General features: G+C 61.8%; 1 protein-coding gene across 1 annotated transcript in view; it reads right to left on the bottom strand.

Annotated features, from left to right (window-relative positions):
• Positions 1–1,001: 1,001 nt before the first annotated feature.
• MYO15A (myosin XVA) overlaps positions 1,002–16,312 on the bottom strand; it is a 52,888-nt gene continuing 37,577 nt past the window's right edge. The window contains exons 47-65 of the mRNA XM_059716775.1: positions 16,034–16,175; positions 14,650–14,761; positions 14,438–14,512; positions 13,334–13,539; positions 12,930–13,072; positions 11,954–12,026; positions 11,105–11,177; positions 10,200–10,273; positions 9,863–9,945; positions 9,328–9,458; positions 8,057–8,151; positions 7,538–7,615; positions 6,636–6,732; positions 5,900–6,060; positions 5,239–5,372; positions 4,220–4,353; positions 3,744–3,877; positions 2,848–2,988; positions 1,002–1,733 (exon numbers count right to left, since the gene is read on the bottom strand). Of these exons, the coding sequence (XP_059572758.1) occupies positions 1,632–1,733; positions 2,848–2,988; positions 3,744–3,877; positions 4,220–4,353; positions 5,239–5,372; positions 5,900–6,060; positions 6,636–6,732; positions 7,538–7,615; positions 8,057–8,151; positions 9,328–9,458; positions 9,863–9,945; positions 10,200–10,273; positions 11,105–11,177; positions 11,954–12,026; positions 12,930–13,072; positions 13,334–13,539; positions 14,438–14,512; positions 14,650–14,761; positions 16,034–16,175 (2,188 nt within the window). The 3' untranslated portion in view covers positions 1,002–1,631. The remainder of the gene's footprint in view (positions 1,734–2,847; positions 2,989–3,743; positions 3,878–4,219; positions 4,354–5,238; positions 5,373–5,899; positions 6,061–6,635; positions 6,733–7,537; positions 7,616–8,056; positions 8,152–9,327; positions 9,459–9,862; positions 9,946–10,199; positions 10,274–11,104; positions 11,178–11,953; positions 12,027–12,929; positions 13,073–13,333; positions 13,540–14,437; positions 14,513–14,649; positions 14,762–16,033; positions 16,176–16,312) is intronic.

Genomic DNA, 16,312 nt, shown 5'->3' with positions numbered 1-16,312 from the left:
TGCCCTAGTCCGGCGATGACCTCCAGGAGCCGCCCTCAGCTCCGAGCACCAGAAATAAGTGACCGGATAAGCCCTCCCCGCAGGTCACGTCGTGCCCCTTGGAAATCATCTTTCTCCTGCCCGCCTGCCAATCCAATTAGCGCCGCATCATCAGGCTGTCATGTGCTCCGGCCCCTGCTGTCACGGGTAGGAGCCGGCGGGAAGCAGCCGGCTGCCCGAGCTGTGCTGGCTCATCGTGGCCGTCGGGCCCCTGGGCTGAGTCCGTGCTCCCCCGGGGCAGCGCAGCATCGACCGTCTGGGTTTCTCCCCCACCCTCCGGCGCTGGCAGGACACTGCACTGCTGCACGGGGGCGTCCTGCCTGCATAGGGACCAGCCTCTTGCCTTGGCTAGGCTGAGTCTTGCTCAGCACCTGGAGAGGCTCAGAGGATAGCTGTCTCCCCCGCCATCAACGTGTCACCCTAGATGTCCCTGCTGCGTCGTGGTCCTCACGGTGCCACGCGGCCAAGCACCCTCGGGTAGAAAGCCTCTGGCTTTAGTGTGGACATCGCAGTGCTTTGCAAGGGCAGGGTCAAGCTGAGCACTGGTGTCGGGGGCACAGCTGACGCTAAGTGCGTGCAGGAGAGAGGGTGAAGGCAAGTGTGCCTCCAGCCATGGTCCCTTTACCTTGGCCCAAATGTGCTTCTTTCATTAGGGAGCATCTGGCCTATTTTCTAGGCATCTGAGCATGGTTTGGAGCTCATCTCTTTTCATAGTCTGATGCCCTCCTGCTTGCCCATCCTGTTTCTCTGGGGAACAGGCAGACAACTCCCAAAGGGGGAGGGCACAAGCCAGAGCAGGAGCACTGCAGGGAGCTCAGGGCATTATGGAGAACACGTCTCCGGCAGCTGCAGGGTCACAGTAAAACGAAACCAGACTCAAAACCCAGGCACTCTCAGGGTGGAGGAACAGGCCACAGCTCTGCAGGGCCTGATGCTGCTCAGCAGATCCGGGCAGAGGCGGCTTTGGGCTTCCGAGGGAGGTTTAATTTTGCATCAATTAAAAACAAAAAATCTCAGCGTGACCTCAAGTGCAAAACATTACAAAACCAGGAGTGGGGCTGAGCAGGCGAGAGCTGCCCCAGTGCCAAGTCCAGTTACAAAAATAATGATTCAGGGACAGGACAGGCACGGTAGCAGAGGTGGGTACGAGTACGAAAGGTGGGAGGCCTACGGTCCGTAGAAACTGGGTAGCGGCCATCCCGGCGGGCACAGCCTGCTCCTGGATGATCCCTGGTTAAGTCACTAATAAACAGTCTCTGCTCCTGGTCCTAGGACCCCACTGCAAGGGAGGTCTGTGAGGGCATCCTTATCCTAATTAAGGCATTGGTGTTCCTCTGCTTCCTCCTCCACCTCCTTAACTCCTCCTGTCTGTTTTGCTTTCCCACCCTCTCTGACCCAACGCCACCAGGCTGTGTCCTCACGGGGAACGGACCAGCCCAGCCTCACTGGAACCAGCTGCGTCTGCTGACTGGAACCAGCCAAGAGCTGGTATCGCCAGGTCTGTGCTGTGCCCCTGCCAGGAGGCAGAGACATCTCCGTAGCCCCACGGCGGCTTTGGCTGGTGCGGCTGGGATGGGGCAGGCCACGCGTGTTCAGAGCAGCGTGATCTCGCTAGGCGGCAGGGTGAGCCTTTTCTCACGAGCGAACAGCAAGCTTTCCATGTGCGTGGCGATCACGCGGCACAGCTCCAGGCCCTGCGGAGGAAGGAAGCACAGCTTAACTCGGCTGACCCCCAAAACCCCATTAGCTCCTCCCCAGGTAATGACCTGCAGCTGGGACTTGGCATGGCCAGAAGCAACCCCCCTGCCCTGCTCAGGGCAGTCCCACACTCCTGCAGCCTGACTTCAGCTGTGCTGGGGGAGCTGCCGTGGGCGGCTGCAAGCGGTGGGCAGAGGACTGTGGTTATGGTTAGGCTTTGGGAGCCTGAGAGCACAGAAGCCCCTGGCCCCTGCCGTCCGTGGACGGAGCCCTTAATGGTGACCACGGCAAGGCCCGGCTCCTCAGATGATCTGCTTTTCTCCTCCCTGCTGGGCCAGCTGCAGTGCTGGGGAGGTCTCTACCGGCCCCCTCTGGAATTGGTAAGGGGAGGGAGGGGGTCTCTCCCTGATGCCCATCACGTGAGGCAGCACGGGAGCCATCCGGGGCCATCCTCTGCCTACACTGCATCCCAGCTGGGGCTGAGCTCCCAAGCCCCACGCAGCAAGCACGAGGGGCCTGTCCACATGCTCTTGAGACCACTATTTAGAAACAAGCCCCAGCCACCCACTCCTGACCCAGAACAGGGGCGAGGACCCGTGGTGGTTCGAGCGCTTGGCCTCCTCAGATAGAAGAGCAAGGAGCAGCTACCTACCGTGGGAAGGTTACGCTCGAGAGAGCCGGGCGGAGGAGCCACAAGGAGGAAAGCCAGAAGGAGACAGAGAGAAGAGAAGCAAGAAGGAGAGAATTAAAGGGGCTGCATCCCTGGAGCATCACATGGGGCGTCCCAAGGAGGCAGGTGAGCTCAGGCGCCTTCTTCCTGCATCTCGTCCCGGTGGGGATGGGCGCTCCCCAACCCACCGCAGTAGGCTGCAGTCACAGCAGGGGGCTGCTGGGCAGCCCTGCCCTAGGATCGGGACTGAGAGCCACAGAAGCGCGAGGCAGAGGAGCCACCAACATAGCAGCCTTCTCCGGCAGCCTGCCCACCCCGCGGGCACCGACGCCCCAGCTGGACCCTGTTCTTGCGTCTCCAATCCTGGACAGGCCACAGGGCCCCAGGGGGAAGATGAGTGGGTGGTTTTCCATGGTCTCCAGAGCCGCCGGCCTTCGTACCTGGTCAAGCTGCAGCTGCGTGACACTCTGTGACATCACGTCTCCCAGCGTGAGCTCCACGTAGGGGTAGCTGGAGCCGGCTGAGGGCTGCTGTGTCCTCGCGGACTGGACCTCCTTCAGCGAGAACATCACCATCAGCTCCTGCAGGGGAGGAGTGCCCTTAGACCTGCAGCACTAGGGGACCGTCCCAGTGCTCCCTAACCAGATTCCTCCACGCTAGGAGTACTAGGCGCTGTTAAGCTGAGGAACGCCCAGGCACCGCTGCGCCAGGAGCTGTGCAAGCCCAGAACGGAGCTGCAGCCCCACGACAGAGAGACAGCGGGAGCCAGCTCCCTGCCCTCGGCCACCTTAGGAATTCGCAGCTGCTGGTTCCTCCAAGACAGGAGGTCCCCATGCATGACATGAGGGTCTCTGGCATATTGTGAGGGACGTGGGCCAGTGAGAGTGGCTGGGGGGTGACTTAGTGAGTGAAGGATGCAGGCTCCCTGAGCCCCCTAATTACTCAAGATGGACTTGCCCAAACTGGACCCACTGGGCTACCTTAAGCCCCAGGGTGCTATAGCACACAGCCTTCCTCCAAACCTGCATGGGCTGCCATGGGCCCTGTTCTCCAAGGGATGGTGCCACTGGGTCAGGGAGTGATGCCCGGCTGAGGTGCTCCCACCCCTGCCTGACGTGCCAGGTTTGGCAGCAGGCATCAGGTGTGGTCATCACAAGAGCCCCAGGGACAGAGCAGTGTTTGCGGGGGCAGCTTGGGTATGCCAGGGAGCCGTGAGCTCCCCTGGACCCTCTGCTGCTCGTGGGCAGCTCTGAGATGGTGCTACCCAGAGCTCAGCTCCGCCTGCCTCCAAAGCAAGCAGGCATGATTGGGACCGGGCCCACCGGCCCACACCTACGTGGGTCTCCTTGTTGAGGAAGTTGAGGCCGTTCTGGTTGACGGCCAGGATGCAGGGTGAGGCGATGGTGGTGTTGCTGCAGCTCTGAATGTAGAAGAAGGATGAGCCGAACATGGGGAAGGCGCTCACGAGCCCTGTGGAGGGGACACTGTCAGCAGAGAGGCCGGGGAGCCTGATCCTGGTGGTGGGGGCTGGGGCTGAGGAGGTCCTGGAGGGGAACCGTCCCGTCCCACCATGGCTGGTCCCAGTATCAGCGCAGCCCATGCCATCCCACCCCAACCAAGGGCCCCTTTGCAGGCTGGCCTAGAACAGCAGGGGAAGCAACACTCCCCACTGACAGAGAGTTGTGAGAGGGCAGGTCTCCCACGGCAGCAAGCGAGTACTCAGGAGCACTCCTGGAGGGGGCTGACGGGCGCTTGTGCCCACTGTGGGTCACTAGGGGCTGACCCTTGTGTCCATGGTGGGAGACATCTTACCTAGGAACTGGGCTCTCGCCTGGTGGGCGCTGAGAGCCTGGACCTGCTGCATGTGCTGCATCACCATGTTGAACCAGGACTGGATGTGCTGCATGCGGCAGAACTGCGGCGGGATGTAGTCCTGTGCCTCCCGGCTGAGGGGGGGAGCACAGGAGAGGGGGTCACCACCAGCCAGGGCCAGGCAGAGACCTGCATCCCAGGGTTGTATCTACTCCAAGTATCAACAGGGACATGAGCATAGGCTCTGATCTGAGCCCAGGGCCCACCCCGACTGCTAGGTGCTCGCTCGGTGCAGGGGCAGGTCAATGTTGCGGTGAGGGCTCTGGGAAGGGGTCCAAACACCTGGGGCAGCCCAGACTGGGCATGCCTGGCTCCCCTATGGCAATGAGCCCTCCTGGGCGCTGCATGCCCCACTGGGGGTGCTGGGCCAGTGAGGAGCATGTCCCGTGGTTCCCTCTGCCTGTGACTCTCCAGGGACCTGGGGGCGATGTCGTCTGTGGTGGGCATACATGGGAACTGTGGGCAGGCACTGAAGGACTCTTGCCACTTGAGTGTTTCACCCCATGTCCTTGCTGCACGCTGACTGGCTACTGGCCCAAGTGAGACCAGACCCAGGCTCTCATCCACAGCCCCCAGCCAGCTGGGCAAAGAGCACTGTGTGGTCCAAAGGAGAGATTTGCGGGGTGGACAGGACCAAATTTAGGGCCAGTGGCTGAAGCGTGGCCTGTCTGGTCACCCTGGGGACCGTGTTGGCCTGTCTGTCCGGGGCAGAGGATCTCCAACCACAAACAACCAAGCGCAGTAACCCCTGGGAGGAGGCAGCGAGGACTGTAAGGGCATCTGGACAAGGAGAAGGTAAGTGGCTCCCCCACAGCTCCATGAGCAACTAGTCATGGAGTCTGCAGGGATGCCCAGGCCTCCAGGGTCCTCTGCTCTCACCACTACACTGCGCTCCCCACCAGATGCTGTTCATAACGCCCAGGAGAGCACTCAAGCCCAGCCCCTGCCCCAGCACCTACACGGTGGGCAGATACAGGCTGTCCTTGGCCCGGTGCTGCAGGGCTGCCAGCTTGGCGATCTGCTGGAGCTGCTGGTCACTGGGCTTCACAGGAGGAAACACATTGAAGAGCCCCTTGAGGTAGTCAGGGAGGACCTGAGGGGGAAAGAGAGCACGAGGGGGTGGGTGCTGTGCTGGACAAAGGGGGCTGCACATAGGGAGGGGGCTTGGCTTGACCACCATCTTCATGTTCTTGTAACCCAATTCTTCTGCAGGAACATCAGGCAAAGAGGGCCATTCATTCACATGCCGCGAGGGCAGCCGGGGGCCCAGGCCTGCTCTGACCGAGAGGTGCTGTGGGTCTCCAAGAGCCCTGAGAGTTTACTCTGGCAATGGGGCAGGGGACCGGCACCTCGGAGGAAAGGGCATCCCCCAACTCAGTCACCACCACTAGCTGCCCACACCTCCCTGGACATCTCCCATCTACAAGTGACGTAACTGGACCCTCCTTAGCTTGAGGGAGGCACTCGAAGCCCAGCAGCAGGCTGGCGCGAACACCTCTCCCAGCTCCCTTGCAGGCACAGAGCTGCTGCCATGCACGACAGACCCCTGGCCACCCCTGGGCCCGGGAGGACGAGGGGGAGGGTGGCGAGTTCCCCGCACCCCCAGCCCGGAGCCCTTACCTGGTTGTAGTGCGCGGTGACGTACAGCTCGTTGTCAAACTTGAGCGGCTGCATCCAGATGACGCGGCGGCACCAGAAGGTGTAGTTGGGGTCCACGCGCTCCATCTCCGTGGCCACGTCCAGGATGTACTCCCTGCGGCTCAGGGGGCGCACGTTCTGACCTGCCAGGAGCATGGGCCGGGGTCAGGCATGTGGGGCTGGCCAGAAGGGCTGGGCAGGTCGGGGTCAGGATGCTGCCCTTGTGTCTAATCCTCTATGATGCTGGTGGGGGGTGGATTTCTGTCCCCTGAGAAATTCAGAGCTTACCCAGCCTCAAAGGCCACAAAGCTACATAATTCACAGCGCAGCAGTCAGCTCGGGGTCATTCCCACTCAGGTGCTCTGGTTTGTGCTACCTTGGGAGCACCTGGGAGAAGAGCACCCTGCGCTGAGGATGCCACTGCCTACGTGTGCTGGTCTTGGAGTCACGCGAGTGGCCACCCCAGAGACACAAGGATGAGGGCCAGCGGAGCTGGACAGGCAATGTGGGCTGCTGCTCCCCAGAAAGTGCTGGGTGGGCAAAGACTTTTCACCTCTGGCCCTGGCATTTCCTGGGAATTTGGCCCTAGGGAAAGTGCTGAGATACCAGCCAGAGGGCTCCTGCACTCAGGGCAGCATCCACCCAGCAGACGGCCGATGCAGCGGGGCAGAGGAAAGGCAGGATGGGGGGATGTGCTGGGGCAGGGAGTGGGACTCACCCCTGCTGGAGACCACGAAGATGATGTACTCATCAAAAGCCTCAGGCCGGTGCAGCCCCATCTCATCACACAGCTCCTCGACCGCATCCAGCGCAACCTGGAGAGGGGAACTGTGCTGCTGGGAAGGTGCCCCTGGCACTGGGCTGTGCCACCCCACTGCAGGGAGCTCCCAGGGTGATGCCCCTGCCCGGGGGTCTGCCCTGCTCCTGAGCCTGTCCCTGCGTCTGCAAGCGCCCTGGTCCCTGGAGCTCACGTGGAGGGACTGCCCAGCCCCACTGGGGGACTCAGCTGGCACAAGGAAGTGTCCTGAAATGCGGGTGCCTCTCCAAGCATCTTCACTGGGGGCCAGGTCTGGAGGCCCCAGGAGACTTGCCCCTCTCCGGCACCAGACACCAAGTGCAGCAGAACCATGGGAGCCTCCAGCGCACTTTGTGGGGCTCCAGATCGGCACATCCACACACGCTGGCTCCCAGAGGCACTGGTCTCTGGCAAACGGTGTGAACCCTGAGCACAGACTTGCTGGGAGAGGAGCTGCTCCTGCCTGCTGGCCCAAAGCCTGGAGCACCGGCTCCAACCCTGGAAGTTTGGGCCCCAGCTCCGGATGTGCCCAACAGCCCCGGTGTGCCCAACCCAGCCCCCACCCCCTCAATCCACCACCGCTGCACGTGTGCTGCCGAGTCAAAGGGGGAAGATGCTTCCTGGAGGCAAATCCCTTCTCCCCACCTCCCCAGGCAGTGGGTGGTTGGGGGCACCTGGGTGCTTTTGGGGGTGGCTCAGAGTGGTCACTGGGGGACCCTTCCCTGAGCACACTCGTGCATGGGAAACTTCCCACCCCCCCAAACCAGGCCTGGGGAGGAAAGGGGTGCAGGGCTTGGATTCCCTGCCCACCTTCCCCGACCTACCGAACAGGTTTTGATCTTCAGGTGCTTCTCGATGCCACCAGGCAGGAGGAACAGCTGTCGTTTCGCACTCCTTCCGGCCTGCGGAGGAGGAGCATGAAGGCTTCAGAGCCTGGAAACCCTCTGGCAGGTCCAGGTGGGCACAAGTGCTCAGTGCCCCCAGCTCCCACTGCCACCATGGGGTCCAGTGCCCTGGGGAGGCCAGCCCCTCGTGCCTCCACCCTGGAGATTGGGAGTTGGGAAAGGACTTGAAATCTACCCCCCTGCAGCAAAAAACCTGCAGGACAAGAGCAAAGCTCGCTGCCCCCAGCTTCTGGAGAGGGACCTCAACTGCTGCATGCTGCCCGCTCGGCACAGAGCCGCAGGGACCATGACAAGAGAGGCAGGAGCCTGGGCTGTACCGGGTGTGCTGGAGGGGCTGCGGGCAGAGGCAGTGCCCGTGCTGTGCTGAGCTGGGTGTGCTGCAGTGTGGCCCCCCACCGTGGCGCTCTCCACAGGCCAGGCCTGGTCTCGGGCACTCACCACCATGGCTTTGAGCTCCATGCTGCTGGGAAACCTGGTCCGGCCGCCGCACTGGAAGGTCTTCTTGAGGTTCTGCTCACAAGCCTTGGCGATCCCTGAGAGACACGGACACGGGCGGGGGTCAGGGCAGAGACAGGTGCTAGGCAGGCAGGGCCCAGCTCTCCATCACCCCCGGGAGGCAGGGTGTCCAGAGCACGGCTCTCGCTCACGACGGAGGAGCGGCTCGCTGTGAAAGCCAGGCTCAGATTGGGGAAGAAGGCAGGGGAGAAACGCAGCCAGTGGGCGGTCCAGCTGACCGGTCCAGCAGTGCTACCCGCTGGAGCAGGGGATGAGGCAGGCCAGCTGAGATCAGCTCCGTTGGCATCAGCGGTGGCTCTGGTGCATCTGGCACTGCTGTGTCCAGCACCTGTGGTCCAGCAGGAGGTCAGGCTGAGCTCCAGGCTGGGAGTCCCTGGCTGGGCTCCAGGCCGGGGCAATCCCTCATCACCAGCCACCTCCTCCCTGAGAACCACTTAAGCAGCTTGAAATCTAGAGCTTTTAATGAGCAGATAACTGCTGGCAAGAGGCAATCAGGGGCTGTCTCATAACCGCCTGACAGATGGGCTCCTTCGTGTTTCTGCAGGGTGGGGCTGATGTGGGCAGCCGCCCCCGACCTCCTCCCGAATGGGGAGGCCTTGTGCGGGCTCCTTCCCCGCACAGCTCCACTCTGCCAAGACCCAGAGCAAAAAGCAAAGCCCCCGCAGCCAGGCCCAGCCCCAGGCCTGCTCTGTCTGCTTGCACTTTGCAAGGCAAGCAAGGCGGCATGAATCCAAAGCGAGGGGAGCTGGGAGCAGACCTCTAACCTGTCAAGGCAGCTCTGGGCTCCGTTCCTGGCTGTGCCCGTGGCTGCCTGCCTCCCCTCGGGCAAGTCCCTTGCCTCTCCAGGCCCTTGCCTAATGGAGACGACAGCCCTGCCTGGTGCTCATCAATCCCTCCCTGCCTGCACTGGCTAGGTGACCGCGTGGAGCCCATCACTGTGGTGTCTCACCCCTTCTCACTCTTCAGTGGATGCATCCCCATAGCTGTTGCTTTGGTGCTGTCCCATTGGATTGACAGGGCAGATCAAGTAACTTGCCCAGGGCCACCTAGGGAATCTGTGGCAGAGCCAAGAACTGACCCCTTGTCTCCCATGTCCCAGCTAGTGCCCAATCCAGCAGGCCAGTCCCTCTAGTACTGACCTCGAGCTGGGCCCACGGCCTGGGGAAGCCCCCAGGTGGGGCTACGTGTCGTACCTTGGAAGTGCAGACCAGGGCTGCTGCAGACCTCCTGCAGGAAGGACAGCAGGTGCGGCCTGAAGACCTCGGAGCACTTGTAGTAGGCAGTGAGGATGTAGAGCAGCCTCCAGCCCTTCTGCGAGCTGTCCCTGTTGGGGAGAGGATTGCTCAGGGCAGGGAGCCCCGGGACCTGTCAGGCTTGGGGCATTAAGTCCCTCCACACTGCCCCCAGTCAGTGCTGGCGGGCAAGCGAGGGAAAGGGAAAGAATGGCGGGGTTACGAGAAGCTGATGGGAGAGAAGGGGAAAGGAGAGAGAAGAGGAGGGAGGAGTACAGACAGAGAGGAAGGAAAGAGAGCATGGGTCTGTGACATGGAGGGATCTCCATGTCACAGGAGGGAAGACCTCACTGCTGCCACTCTGGCCTGGGCTGCCGCATTCGGGGCCCCTGGAGCTGGGGTGGGAGGTATGGAGGACACGAAGTCCTGGCCGCTGGCAGGAAGCACGGACAAGCTGCCCAGTGAGCGGGGGGAGCAGGGGGAGCCGTGCACTCACGTCTTGGAGCTGGCGTTGCCGGTGACCTGGCGGATGACCTGGCAGTAGACTTCATCCCTCAGCGCCTCGTGGTCACCACACATCTGCGGGGGAAAGGCACAGGTTTCTGGCATCATGCTGGTGGCGAGGGGCTCCCCTGCACCCCCAGCTTCCTCCCCTGACCCCAGGAGCACATTGGAGGGGGGCAGCCAGGTCCTAGGACTGCTCAAAGGCCACATGGTTTCACTCTGCCCTCGGCAACATCCCTCCAGCACCCCGGGGCTCCCAGGGAGCAAGCCTGGTCCCCTGGCACTCAGCACCCACAGGGCTCCGCTCAGGGCAGGGCCTGGTTGCTCACCTTCAAGATGACACAGACAATGTCCAGCTCTGTCTGTCCCTTGAGAGGGTGGTCACCCATGAACTTCATCACGGCTGCAGAAGGACAAACCGGCCATGGCGTCAGGGCTCTGCACCCTTCTGCTGGCTCGCTGCAGAGCTGGTCCCACGGTCTCGGTGACCATGGGGTTCCTGTAGGCCCTTCAGGCTTGTGCCACTTGGCAGAGTTGCCGTGTCCCCAAATGGGGGCATGCTGGTGTGCTCATGACAGCCCTACACAGCGGGTGAGGGCCCTGTGGAGCCCGGCGCTGCCAGCCCTCCTTCCTCCCTGGCTCTGATTTGTCCCCCCTGGCAGATTCCCCCTAGCTCCCAGCTGCAGGATCCTCCTTGGTCCTGCTCCCCCAGGCTTTTTGACTCACTCGCTGCCAGACCCTGACACCACCAGGCCTGGGTCCCAATGCTTTCTCCTGAGCACGGGGCACTGGGAGGCCAAGTGGCCCTGGGTGAGGGTCCTGGAGGGGCAGGGACTTGTGCTGGGCAGGACACAGGCGAGTAAACCCACAAAGCCTGGGTACAGCAGGCAGATCCCCACTAAGGGGGTGGCTCTGAGATCACAGAGCGTCCAGCTGGTTTCTCAGCACCAAAGCTGAGGCTGGAGGGTGTCCCAGAGGCATGTATTGCCCTGAAAGGCTGCCCCTGCCTGGGCACATTGGCCAAGGATGTCTCAGCACCGGCGGTTCCAGGAGACCAAGGATGGGACCAAACGGCCCCTGCTGGGTTCTTTCTGTGTTCCCGCGGGAGAGCAGCCCAGGACACCTAGGTGGGGCTCGCATCTTGCCACCCCATCTTGGGGTGGCTTGAGGTGCCCCCAGTAGCTAGTGCAGGCTGGGCTGGACCTTGCAGGGACAGGCAGAGCCCCCTGCGTACCTTGGAAGGCCTCGACTGCCATCTTGCTCATGCTGCTGTCGGTGAACTCGATCAGCGACTCCTGGATGGGCGACTGCCCGGGGAGAGGAGAAGCAGAGAGTGAATCTCCAGCACCTGCTGCCCTCACTTCTTCCTCCTCCCTGCATCCCCTGGTACCCATTCAGTGGAGGTAGCATCGAGCTCCTTGGCGGCTGTCCACAAACCATTGCAGTGGCCAATGCCCCCACCAGCACCTTACCGGTGCCTCTTCTGGTCCCCAGAGAGTACCATGCTGGCCCCTTAACGACAAGAACTAATGATGGGGGAGGGAGGGAGGAGGGACACAAGGGATCCCCTTGGCATGGTGTTGGGGGGAGGACTCCAGTGGGGGAACATGAGCACTCAGAGCCCAGGCACAGGAGCAAGAGCAGGGGACCTGGTGTAGGGGCTTGCATGTAAACCTGGCACAGGAGAAAGGGATGAGCACCAAGGCCCTGTTGCAAGAGCGGCAGGGAGTCCTTGCAATGGAGGGGGACAAGAGGGAGCACTAGGCACCCTCTGGGGTGGCAGGAGGGCAGTATGGGGTGCCCGTGAGCTAGGCCTGTGGAGACAGCAAGTGTGCAGCCCTTGCTTAGCCCTGTGCCCCCTGGCACCCCAGCCTCAGCTACCCACACTCACAGACGCTGGTCACAGGAGCTCGCCAGCTAGATCCTCGCCCCAGTGCAAAGAAGCAGGGATCCCTTCCCTTGAGGGCAGCCAGACCCGAGGTCCTGGAGCCCTGGGACAGGGTGGGCCCTAGCACAGCTGCTTCAGACCCCCCGGTTCACACGGCTGGGCTGTGGTGAGGGCAGCGAGCACCGTCCCAGTTACCTTGGTGAACTTGAGCTTCTCTGCCATGCCTGGCACGTCCCGTCCCTTCTTGGATTTCTGTTTGAAGGAGTCCCTGCGGGGAAAGAACGAGGAGCTTGGCTGGGCGAGGAGCAGCTATCCCTGCGGCTGGGAGCTGTGCTCAGCTGTCATGTGCATGGATGTGTGTAACAGCTGGGGGCAGAGCCGTGCTGACTGTAACCTGGGCTGCAACTCCCACAAAACCTCAGGGGCCGGAGGGCAAAGGAAGAGGCAGGAAGAGAAGGACAGAGTAGTGACAAGGGAATGCGTGGTCGATGGATGCCCAAGGGTGCGGGGTGGGACTGGATCAGCCAGGGCTGCGGACGGAAAGAGCTGGACTCAGACTTGGAGGCAACCGCAGGCTGCTGTTTGAGTGCTCTGGGGACTGAAGGCTGATTTGGGGACACCTCCGGAGGCATGGCAGGGATGAAGGTGCTGAGTGGATGTTACCACAGTGTTAAGGTCTATTTATCTTTTACCTACTCCTTCCCTCGGGCCTGTTGCTTTTGACCCTGACCCCTGTGACCGTCTACCTAAAAGCAGGACCCCCCCTTGCTTCTTGAGCCAGTCTCTGGTTGACGCACAGCCTCCTTCTTGGCTTGCTGCTGCAGCTGCAAAACCTGGGTCTGGGTTTCCAGCACTTGCATGTCCCACTGCTGCCCGGGACATGGCAGCACCAGAGCACAGCCCCCAGGAGTCCAGCACAAATCCCCTGGGGGCAGTTCCTTGCCCCGCTAGCAGGGGCACTCGTGAGCAGCGCAGCAGGGCTGGGGGTGGCCCCTGGCTCTGCAGGGGAGGCAGGCAGTCAGGGGGTGCATGGCAGGTGCTGTCACCCAGACATCGTCCCACTGGGACCTGTGTTACCCCCCACCTCGCTCCTGGCACACGGAGCTGATGCGGGGGGAGGGGGTCACAGGAGGGTGAAAGGTGAAAAGTCGCCCCCACCACAAACACTCACGACGTCGGCTTCTGGGCACCGCGGAAATACTTCCTGGCAAAGTCCATCATAGTGGATGGCCCCGCCGGCAGGGCACCGTCCCTGGGAAGCTCGCCACTGGCCTCTGCTGCTTTATCTGCACTGTCGCTGCCCGTGGGGGTGTCCTGGGGGCAGAAGGACGTGGGCTCCAGGGTCTGGGTGCACTGGGGGGGTCTCTAGCCTTTAACCCTTGGGGTGCTGTAGAGAGCGTGCCCAGCCGCAGCAGACCTAGGCTGCTGCCACCACTGACCAGGCCAGCTGCAGGGCCTTGGCCACGGTCTCCTTCCCAGCCCATGGACTGGTACCTGCACCTGCCACCCAGCCAGTGCCCTCCACTGCAGCCCAGCCAGTCCCAGTCTCCCAGGGCCCTAGGGACAGCTGCTCACCTCACCCTTCCTGTCCAGCTCCCGGGCCATGGCAGTTGAGGCCACAGCCGCAGCCACAGCCGCGGAGGCTGCCACCTTGCCCCGTTTGTTCTTGGGTTCTTCCTTCTTGTCGGCCGGTAGGTGCACGAAGTCCGGGGCTGCCACAGGCTGGACGTAGTCCATGGGGAAGAGCCCTGAGCGGCCATGGATGGCACCGAACTTCCACCCTGGACCAAGCAGATGGGGCATGAGCAGTCTGTAGGGCAGGGCTGGGGCACAGGCCCCCCCACCCCAATCCCAGGCCTGGCTAACAGCGCTTTCACCCAGCCCCTGTAATTGGGGCTGTCAGTACTTCTACAGTGGCTTTTCTGCCTGCCCTTTCTTCATACAGACCACGTCCAGCCTGACCCTAGAGCCGCGGCCCAGGGCTGAAGCCAGGCAGATGCACCCTTCAAAGCAGCTCCTCTCTGGCTGCCCCCCCTATACTGGCTCCCCATGAGCTCCTGGGTGGCCTGTGCCCAGTGGGTGTGGGAGCAGGTGCCTGCCCTACGGGACCCCCCCCACTGCAAAGGACAAGGGTTCTCTCTGGACCCCACCTGGGCCTGCTCAGCTGTTGGCTGATGGATGCCTCCTTTGGGGCTCTCTGATACACATCAATGACTGGGAGATTGGCTGACTCACCCAACCCCTGGCCAGAGCCCTGGCACTGCACCCCTGACTGAGCCAGATGGAAATGTGACAGCACCTGCCCAGGTAGGACTGAGCCCAGGAGCTTCCCCCTGCATCAGTCCCCAGTGTGAGAAACACAGGCCCCTAAACTGAAGCCAGAGGAGGAGCTCCTTCCAGGGGCAGCAGTGGTAGGTTCTCATCCTCCCTATGCACAACACACTCAGGCACGCCTATGCAATGGTGGGAAAGGGCAGGCCAGCAGGTGCCCTGGGGAGGTGGTATGAGAAGCTGTGCCCTGCCATAGGGCTCTGGCTCCTGCATTTGGGGCTGCCCCTCTGGGGTGGGTTGGGGAGGAGAGGAAGGGAGACATCAGAGAAAGGGGCAGAGGGCCCAGGGGACAGAGCACATGGGGATGGGGACCAGGACAACACAGCATGGCACTCCAGAGCCACTCACCGAAATCCGGGGTGCCACGCTTCAGCTCCTCCAGGTACATCAGCTTCTTGCGCACCACGTAGCCGTAATAATAGTCTGTGGGGTGGGAGAGGGGCAGGGTGTCATACAGGGCTGAGCTCCCTGCCTGCCTCCCAGGGCTTGTTCTCCTGCTCCCTCCTGCACGCAGCCCCAGCCTGCAGGGCCCGGCCTGGAGCAGGCCCCATGTGACTCACCTTTCTTGGGGTGTTCCAGCGGCTGCAGGTGGACGATGTCGCCCTTGTGGAAACTCAGCTGGCTGCTGTCCATTGCAACGTGGTTCTTCACGGCGACCACGTACTGAGAGTCCTGCAAGGAGGAGAGAGCCACACAGCTGGGCTGGGCCCCGCACCAGGCACCAGGGCCTCACACACCAGTCACAGCACAGCGGGCACCAGCCAGCGGCAGAGTAAAACAGCACACGTGGCACCCCCATGGGACAGCCGGTGAATACCCCTCCATGCTCAGAATACAGCCCCAAGGCACCGAGAGCAGAATACAAGCCCTGTACACAGTACACACGCACACACGCACACCTACTGAATGCAGACACACACAAGCATACATGCACGCCTACTGAATGCAGACATACATATGCATACATGCACACACGCACACCTACTGAATGCAAACACACGTATACATACACACATGCATGCACACCTACTGAATGCAGACACACATGCATACGCACATGCACACACCCCTACTGTATGCAGACACACACATACACACATGCATGCACACCTACTGAATGCAGACACACATGCATACACACATGCACACACCCCTACTGTATGCAGACACACACACACGCATGCATGCATGCACGCACACCTACTGAATGCAGACCCCAGGCTCAGAATACAACCCCACATAGCACACCCATGGGAGCCACTGCCAGTGCCCCCATCCTCAGCAGAGCTGGTCCCACAGTCTAGCATGGGCCAATGGGAACAGCTCGGATACTTCCCCCACCCCAGGACAGCAGGGGAAGTAACACCAGCATGCAAGGGAGTACCAGAAAAGGAGAGGAGTGGATTTTCTCTTCCTTTAAGGGCTTAAAAGTAGTCGCTGGAGCTCCCATAGTGCAGTCCCATCCCAAAAAGGGGGTGCAGCCACATTACTGCCCCTCCTCTAGACCCACCCCTGGACTCATGCATGCGGATACTGGACACTGAGCCCAGGCTGGGAGTAGAAGCTGGCATGCAGCAAAAGCAGGATGCCCCCTGCACATGGGGGCAGCTACTGCCCCCACACCTCGCACTCAGACTACGACCCCACAGAAATGCACGCTGCTCTCAGAGTAAGGCCACACAATCGCTCACACACACGCAGCCCACATAGCACACAACCACCCACCAGCTACACACATATTACAACCACCGACACACCAAGGACACTCTCACATGGTAACACCATTCTCGCCCACTCGAATACACCCTGGAACCATGGTCAGGGCACTCAGTCACACCACCTCTCTCCTTACTTTTCTCCATAGCCCCCGTACCCTGCCTGAGCCCTCTGGGACCCACGCCCCCTGCTCTGCTCTGCTCTGCTCCAGCCCCAGGCGCTCCTCACCTTCTTGATCTCAGTGATGAAGTAGTCAATCATGGCCTTCACCTGGGCAGCCTTGGGGGAGAAGAGGATGAGCTTCTCGCTGATCAGGTTGAACTCCAGCATATTTCTCGAGGGCATGGTCACGAACAGGACGTCGGCATAGCTGGGTGTGAGGGGAGGACAGGGTTATGCAGGCTGGGCCGTGGTGGGGCAGGGGGAGCCCAGCAAACCAGGGGATGGGAGAGAGCTGGGCGCAGGACCAGTTGTGGTCCAGGGGCAATGCTGGTGCAGTTAAGAAAT

The sequence above is a fragment of the Alligator mississippiensis genome, chromosome 13 (assembly GCF_030867095.1).
Source record: "Alligator mississippiensis isolate rAllMis1 chromosome 13, rAllMis1, whole genome shotgun sequence".
Lineage (NCBI taxonomy): Eukaryota > Metazoa > Chordata > Crocodylia > Alligatoridae > Alligator > Alligator mississippiensis.
The sequence above is the reverse complement of the archived record's forward strand: the minus strand, read 5'-3'. Positions and strand labels throughout refer to the sequence as shown.